The 7,798-nt window shown below is 37.4% G+C and overlaps 2 protein-coding genes across 2 annotated transcripts; one reads left to right on the forward strand and one right to left on the reverse strand.

Moving 5' to 3' along the window:
• Positions 1 to 695: 695 nt before the first annotated feature.
• On the forward strand, positions 696 to 3,444 carry LOC149002669 (putative disease resistance RPP8-like protein 4). Its single transcript, XM_089138751.1, is given in 2 exon segments — positions 696 to 3,191; positions 3,193 to 3,444. Coding segments are annotated over 2 exon segments (2,748 nt in total).
• Positions 3,445 to 6,033: 2,589 nt separating this feature from the next.
• On the reverse strand, positions 6,034 to 7,238 carry LOC149002670 (uncharacterized). Its single transcript, XM_089138752.1, has 2 exons — positions 7,164 to 7,238; positions 6,034 to 6,528 (listed from the first exon to the last, which is right to left on the reverse strand). The coding sequence occupies exons 1-2, from the start codon at positions 7,236 to 7,238 to the stop codon at positions 6,034 to 6,036; spliced, it is 570 nt and encodes a 189-aa protein (XP_088994878.1).
• Between the last annotated feature and the right edge of the window lie 560 nt (positions 7,239 to 7,798).

The raw sequence follows: 7,798 nt of genomic DNA on the forward strand, positions 1-7,798 counted from the left end.
GCCTTGATCCAGAGAGCCCGTTTTGTCATGGGCTTTAATCCGGAAAATCTACTGCTGAGTGGAAATGCGGAGAACATTAGAGAGGCACATTTCCTTAGAGAGGTGATATGAAAAGGTACACTCACAAAGTGAGGTGACCTAACCCTTTTGCCCACAGCTTTTAAGGCTCTATATAAACCCATAATCAAGCTCATTTTTAACAATGAATTTTTTTTCCTCCTCTCTTTCCCTGTTGTCTTTCTGTTTAGTAGTGGATATAACCTAATTGCACCTAATAACATTTTTAGGGTGCAACCTTAAAGGTTGGGGTTGATGATCTTGGGGGTGAAGACACACTTTGAACTTGTATTGCACAAATCGAGGTGTCAAAACACCTTAAAGTAAGTACTCTCTGATACGTTTCAACTCCTTCAAGTTCGTGATTATAGCAGTCTTACCAGTGTTTACAAAGTCTTACTCAACAAGTTCTCAAAAAATAAATAAAAACAACAATATTTGAAGACACCATTGCTCGATCTATTCTCTGTGACCACATACTATTTTCCAGTTAATCAACTATAGGTGAATATGGAATATGAATGCAATGACTTTAATTGGACAAAATCCCATTTATTACATATTATCTATTGTCTTACATGCAACTTTACCTACTTGTCTTTTCCAGTGAATAAGGCTAGAATCTTACTTTGAAAGGGATGCCAGAGACTGTGATCACTCTATTACAGAAGCTAGGCATCTTAGCAATAAAAAAAGAAGGCATCTTAGCAATAAATGAAGAAAATTTTCTCTCAACAGGCAAGTCAAAAGTAGAAGCACTCCACACACAACTAGGCATGATGAAAGCCTTTTTGAAGGATGTAAATGCAATACTTCATACAAGCGAGTGGGAAAAAGAGTGGGTGAAACGACTTAGGGGGTTGTCATTCGAGGCAGGAGATATAATTGATATATTTGTATACAAAGTGGCTCGAAACCAAAGTGATAATGCTATGAACAAGATCATCAAGTTTCCAAAGTTTCTCATTGATGCCCATCAGCTAAGAGGGAATATTGAAGATCTCAAGGGAAAGATCAAATTCCACATTATTGACCTAGTGAATTATAACAAGAAGAATTTGGAGGAAAGTCAATCATCTACTCAAGCACATCGACCTAAAATTTCTTTGAATGCCCAAAAAAACTTTCTGCCTATAAATGTGGTGGGCCTTGAAACAGAAGAAGAGGAGCTAGTGAAGTTGCTAATGGAAAAAGAACCCAAAATGTTGTCTGGTGTTGTCTCAATCACTGGGATGGGAGGTATTGGGAAATCGACTCTTGCAAATAAAATCTTCCATAATGATGTGGTAAGAAAGCATTTTGATTGTCAAGCCTATGTTGTTATATCGAAGGAATATAGTATGAGCAACGTTTTATGCAAAACCATAAAACAAGTTATGCCGGAGCTCAAAGAAGAAGAAAAAAATGCATTGGCATCAATGGAACTCAAGAATTTGGAGGAAAAGCTTTCAGAAATTCTCAAGAATAAGAAGAGGTATCTCATTGTATTGGATGATGTTTGGAGGAAAGAAGATTGGGATTGTCTATTACACTCCTTCCCTATTCCCTGCCATGGCCAACAACGGAGATTGTTGTTGGCAACTCAAATTGAAGGTGTAGCCAGGCATGCCAACCCGAATGCTATTCCATACAAGAAAAAATTCTTGGACAAGCAGAATAGTTTAAATCTCTTCTGGACGAAGTTATTCTGTCCGGAAGATGACGAAGCAAGACTTATGGCAGCAAAACTCGTTAGGAAATGTGATGGGTTGCCTCTTGCCATTCTTGTATTGGCAGGCCTCTTGTCAGAAAGAAGGCAAAAAATAAACTTTGCTGAATGGAAGAAAGTGCTTGATCGTGTGCACTGGCATCTAAAAGAGGGAAATTGTGACAAGGTTTTGAGTTTAAGTTACATTGAATTACCTTTTCACTTAAAGCGTTGCTTTCTTTATTTTGGGGTTTTCCCAGAAAATACTGAGATTGAGAGGTATAGATTAATTCAACTATGGACTGCAGAGGGATTATTGGGGAATTCAAGAATGGAAGATTTGGGAAAAGAATACCTTGAGGAGTTGATGCAGAGAAACCTAATCCAAGTTTCCAAGTGGGAATCAAATGGAGAACCTAAATCATTCATCATTCATGACGTCCTCTTGAGCTTGGCAACATCGGAAGCCAAGAAAGGGATGTTTCTTACCATCTTTACTCCTGACAAGGCTTTGAATTGTTATCGTCATGTATATATCCATGACATAAGGAGTGATGAAGAAAATATGGCTGAGGATGGTTCTCACGGTTCCTCTTCTTCTATGAGTTCTCCAAATCGTCTCCACTCATTACTCTGCTTCACTGCAATGTCCCAATCATCTCTTTATGGACAATTCAAACTACTTAATGTGTTGGATCTAGAGCTTGCTCCAGACATTGAAGAGTTACCCAAGGAAATAGGGAAGCTATTTCTTCTAAAATACTTGAGAGTACGTGGAAGGCATTTGAGAATTCTTCCATGTTGGGTTGGCAACTTGTCTAACCTACAAACTCTTGATCTCACCGATGCATACCGCATTGAATCTATTCCCACTGAAATATCAAATTTACATAAGTTAAGGCATCTGATGTGTCAATCAGATGCAAGGTTAGCACCTGGATTTAATGATCCCATTGGTAAGGATGCTTTCGGAATTTGTCGGCGTCCTCATCATAAAAGAAGCATCTGCTATCTATATGATCTCCAAACATTGTGCTTGGGACTAGACAAATGGTTAGTGGATGGCCTTGGAATGTTGATTGGCCTTAGGATTCTAATGATGAGGGTGTTTGAACAATCTGAAGAATTGAATCTGAAATTGTCTGCGGCCTTACTCAAATTGATGCGTCTTGAGATCCTACGGTTATACACTGTCTCTGAAATCTCTCTCCCTTCATTTTCAAAACATGTGTACCTCTACGGCCTCCGAATTAGAGGAAGGATGCAGAAGCTACCTGACCACAATGACTTCCCACCGAATCTTACTTCCTTGTGTTTAGAGGTGACAAATCTGAAAGAAGACATGATGGTGGTCCTTGAGAGGTTGCCCCGATTGAAGGAACTCAACCTATTTGCAGCATACGATGGAGTTGAGATGAAATGTTCTACATGGGGGTTTCAGAACTTGAGAGTTTGGATCTCTCGTTTTCGGTTCGCTAGAGTATTGGAAAGTGGAGAAAGGAGCAATGCCTAATCTAAGGACACTAATACTTGTTTATCTTGAGGAGTTGAAATGTATCCCGGATGGGCTAAAGGACATTACAACACTACAGGAACTCAAGTTGCGCATGCCAAAAGAGTTTGTTGAGAGGACTGAAGAAGGTGGGGATGATTGGGAAAAGATCAAACATATACCTTCCATCCGACGAATTTCATTTTGAAGGTGAGTTCCCTTGCATATCAGAGTTGGTGAGTTTTGAAATCTCTCTCTCTCCTCTTAAATATCAATTTCCTTTTTTTGACAAACATCTTAAATATCAACTTAATAAACATTAGAATGTGATGTATTGCTTTAATGTGCAGACGTGAGGACGTCAAAGAAGGGACTCATGGAGAGGAATCCATGGTCATGGAAATGACCATAGACCATGCACTAGCTGGAAATAAACTTGTGTTGTCAAATGGTACTGTATTTTAAATAAAGTAATGCATGGATTTGTGGTTCTGAACCTATTTAAAATGTCTTTTGAACTAGATCATGCAGTTCCTTTTGTTTAATCGAAATTTGTTTTGTACTAGCATCAATATTTGATCCCCAAATACTCTCTCAACAGCACTGGGTTGAAGAGGGGGGGGGTACTTGATAATCTAAGTTGATCTCTTATGCTACTACATATGTCATGGTTATTATGTTTTTCTCTTGGTCATTGTCTTTGTTTCTTTTCATTTTCCATTAGTAAAAAGATACGGATTTTTTCTTTTTCTTTTTTTAATTATTACATTTTGGCATTAGACTTGAATGCGAGGCATGCCATTTCAGTTTATTTCAACAATTTTTAGCTGTGAAATGAAAATTGAAACTAACCAACATAAGCTTTGATTTTAAGTACATGATTTGAAGTTTAACTTAACCTTTTTAATTAAAAATATTTTTTCCTTTTCCTTTCCATTATTTTCTGGTAACCTATTTTACTCTTCATTTCAGGATCATAAAGGAGGTATTTGTAAATTTCCTATGTTTAGGTTATCCATTAAGTTGTAGTAGCATATTTTTTTTCTGATAATTTTGTTGTTATCATTATTCTTTTTAAATAAGCGGTAGTAGCATAGATGGGGGCCTTGAAATGTTTATTGCTCTCGGGGATCATCATCCGAAAATTTTGAGAGACCGACTCTCGAGATTCATTCTCAAAACATGTTTATCTCTATGATCTATACATTCGTGGAAGTATGCAAAAGCTACCTCACCACAATAATTTCCCACCAAAACTCACTTTCTTGGATTTGTGTTTCACAGATCTGAAAGAAGACATGATGGGGGTACTTAGAGTGGTTGCCCCAATTAAAGGACCTCACATTAGTTTTAATTGAATCATACGATGAAATTTAAGATGAAATGTTTTGCAAAGGGGTTTCGAACTTGAGAGTATGAATTTGTCGTATTTTGGTTCAGGTGAAATCTTTTGGGAAGTGGAGAAACAACAATGCCAAATCTAGGAAACTACACATTGATCAACTTTCCGAGTTAAACTAGATCCCGGATGGGCAAAGGCACATTACAACACTACTGAAACTGACATTGGCCTCAAGTTACTAATAGGAACTACACATATTAGTGTAGCCACTATACTTTCTACTGTATTGAGCTGTACCGATCATATATATCATGCCATATTAGCTTGTGATGGCCGACACACTTTGATGCAATCCAATACTTTTGTCATTTCTTTTCTAAATAGACGTATGGACAAGGATTGGATACACATTGACCCCCATCATGTCATATTGAAAGATCTTTTAAACCCTAATCCATCTTATGTTGGCACAGCTAATATGATAATTGAAATTCCCCTCAATGCGAGTTGCAAGGACACAAGTGAGCATGATTCAACAATTATGATCATAGCCGTGCTTATGAAGTTTCGATTTAGTTGTTGTCGCAAAGCAAATTCCATATGCTTGTAGTTCAATCAAATTCAAGATCATCTAGACTCTAGAGTAATTGCATTAGCGAGATTACCGGATGACAATATGGTTGGTACACGGAGCCCACCGCTTGCATTCGGTATCAATGTAAGATTATGGAAATCAGAAGTTTCAAGAATTATTGTTAATGTAACAATGTAGTTTAACTTTGTAATATTGAAATTGTAAAATAAAATAAAATTACAATTATAACAAAAATCTGTCTTTTTTATTGGAATCAACAATGGATTAAGAGTATTTTGGTCTTAAAAATGATAACTTGTCATTTCTTTTGGGTTGAGAATGACTTGAGTCAAATCTTGGGGTCCAAATGAAAATTACCCTTTCTATTTTCCTTTGGGAAGGGGGTGGCTTAGAAAAATTTTGCACGTGCAAATTAAACTTTGGTCAAAGAGCTCTACTGTATCCACAAGCATAGCAATGACACACACCTTTGTAACCCTAAGAAAATGCCTTTTGTCAACAGACAGTAGATGACAAGACCACACAAAATGAAATCAATCATGCATGACCCAATCAAAGTCCTAGAACCCAGATGATCTGCATTATTTCCAAACAGGAAGCAAGGGCAAAAAATGGCAATACAACTTGCATATAGTGGATAAACCATGAATTTGTTGAATAAAGGACCAGAATTTTATTAGGAAATAGAATTAAAGATTCAGACACATACATACAAGAACCATAACACTTATCCCTACAAAAATAGTTGGCCCACATACACCAAAATTCATGGGTTCCAAACAAATTAACATAGAAAACAGATAGAAAGTATCCAAGCCATGTACCCAAAATCTGAATCTTGGATGCACTAGAGCATCCCATCACATCTCCTTTTTGACATGTTCAGGTCTTTTTCCTAAAGAGGAAGAAGTCTGATCCTTTGCCACTGATTTTGCAAGAAAGTCAGCAATTGGGTTAGCCTCCTTGTAATAGTGGGTAATCCTCCAAACAATACACTCTACATATGCTGTCAGACCATACCATACCTGCAATGCACAACAAGGAATTCGAAAATCTTTAGTTGCCAGCACCATTGACAAAGAATTGGTTTCTGTCCATGGCTTCTTAATACCAAGGGACCAAGCAGCAACCAACCCTTTCATCAAGCCCAAATTTTCAGCGTATAAGCTTATTTTGACACCCAAATACCATCGGAAAGAGGACAACACTGTGCCACTAGAGTCTTGAATCAGACCCCTCCCCCAAACACCTACATGCTTAGGATATTCGAAGGCCAATCCATCTATGTTAAGCTTAAACCAGCCCACCTCAGGTTGTTTCTGAACCACTTCTTTTGGCACTGCATTTGACTTCACCTTCAAATGAAGTGTTGCCCTTTACATCACTTCTAGGCAACCTACCGAATTTTGCCAAAACTTTGATGAAACCCAAAATTTCAGCAAAATTTTGCAAAAGTTCAGGAATGCTTTGGTGGAATTTTTGGCCCTCCCTCCCCCCCCCCCAAAGTTAAAGGTGGTATTTGGGGTCATTCTAGGCTGGTTTTTATGTTTAGCATAATTTGAGGCCAATAAACATATTGGGAGTGATATTTCTACTTAAAACATAGCCTAAGGAGGAATTTGGGGCCTACAACTTCAGCGAGCCGACTAGCATCCCTTTCCATTTCGTTCTTGATCGGCACATGCTCCATTGTAAGCGAGCAAAACTGGAATTCTGAAACATGAATTTTAACTAATATAAATATGAATATTATACAAGGCAAACTAAGATTTTCATTAAAATGCAACAAAACATACAACAAGTAGAATTCAATATACAAGTATGAGTAGGGTTGGATCCATCCCCTTGATCAACGAGGAGTACTCTAAATACTAGACGTAAGCATACCATGATATGGAACGAATAAAGTTATCCATATAGCCCATCGCTGGCATAACTAGTTGTGCTAGTCCTAATAGATATCCAAAGATGAAAGTCACAAATGATGCACCTGATCCATCTCATGTCGATATGCTATTACAATCAGCAAATGAACCACTGTACGCTTCACCATATCCATATCCATAGCGATAACCCCTATATGGTATAATTCCTTTGAATTTCACTGGAATTTTGGAGATTTCAACAAAAAATTTTAAATCACACCAAAATTCGGTGAAATTAGCGAAATTTGGCAAAATTACAAAACTTTCACTAAAATCTAAGGCTTTTGGCTTTCACCCCATGTTTTGTGTTGCTAGGTAATGACACACTAAAATTTCGCCCAGTTTCGGTGATATTTTGTCAATATTTCAAGTGAGATATCGTTATGTTAGAAACATTGTAACAAGAAAGAAAGTTGTACTAAGGACATATCTACTAGTCAGATGACAGCTAACCCTCTTACTAAACCTATAGCCAATGATGTTTTTGTTTCTCATGATAAGTCATTGGGCTTGCGTAGGTTGTGATATATACATATACTAAAACTTTCTTATTTTGACTAATATGAGTTATATTCAGTCTTGTTTCCCACTTTCCTGTTGGCTGTGTTGTTCTAGTATAAAACTTGATATGTCAATAGGCATGAGAATGGCTCAATCACACGAGCATTTGCCTCTAGCACTTTTATAGGTGAGTGGAGGA

The sequence above is a fragment of the Hakea prostrata genome, chromosome 10 (assembly GCF_041222555.1).
Source record: "Hakea prostrata isolate BN-2017 chromosome 10, UWA_Hpros_2, whole genome shotgun sequence".
Taxonomy (NCBI): Eukaryota; Viridiplantae; Streptophyta; class Magnoliopsida; order Proteales; family Proteaceae; genus Hakea; species Hakea prostrata.

Bases quoted from the DNA above. Each gene is read 5' to 3' on its own strand.
- LOC149002670 (XM_089138752.1), bottom strand. From the start codon at position 7,238: ATGGATATGGATATGGTGAAGCGTACAGTGGTTCATTTGCTGATTGTA. The intron at 6,529-7,163 runs GTGCATCATTTG...CTTCATTTGAAG, and splicing joins ATCGACATGAGATGGATCAG to GTGAAGTCAAATGCAGTGCC.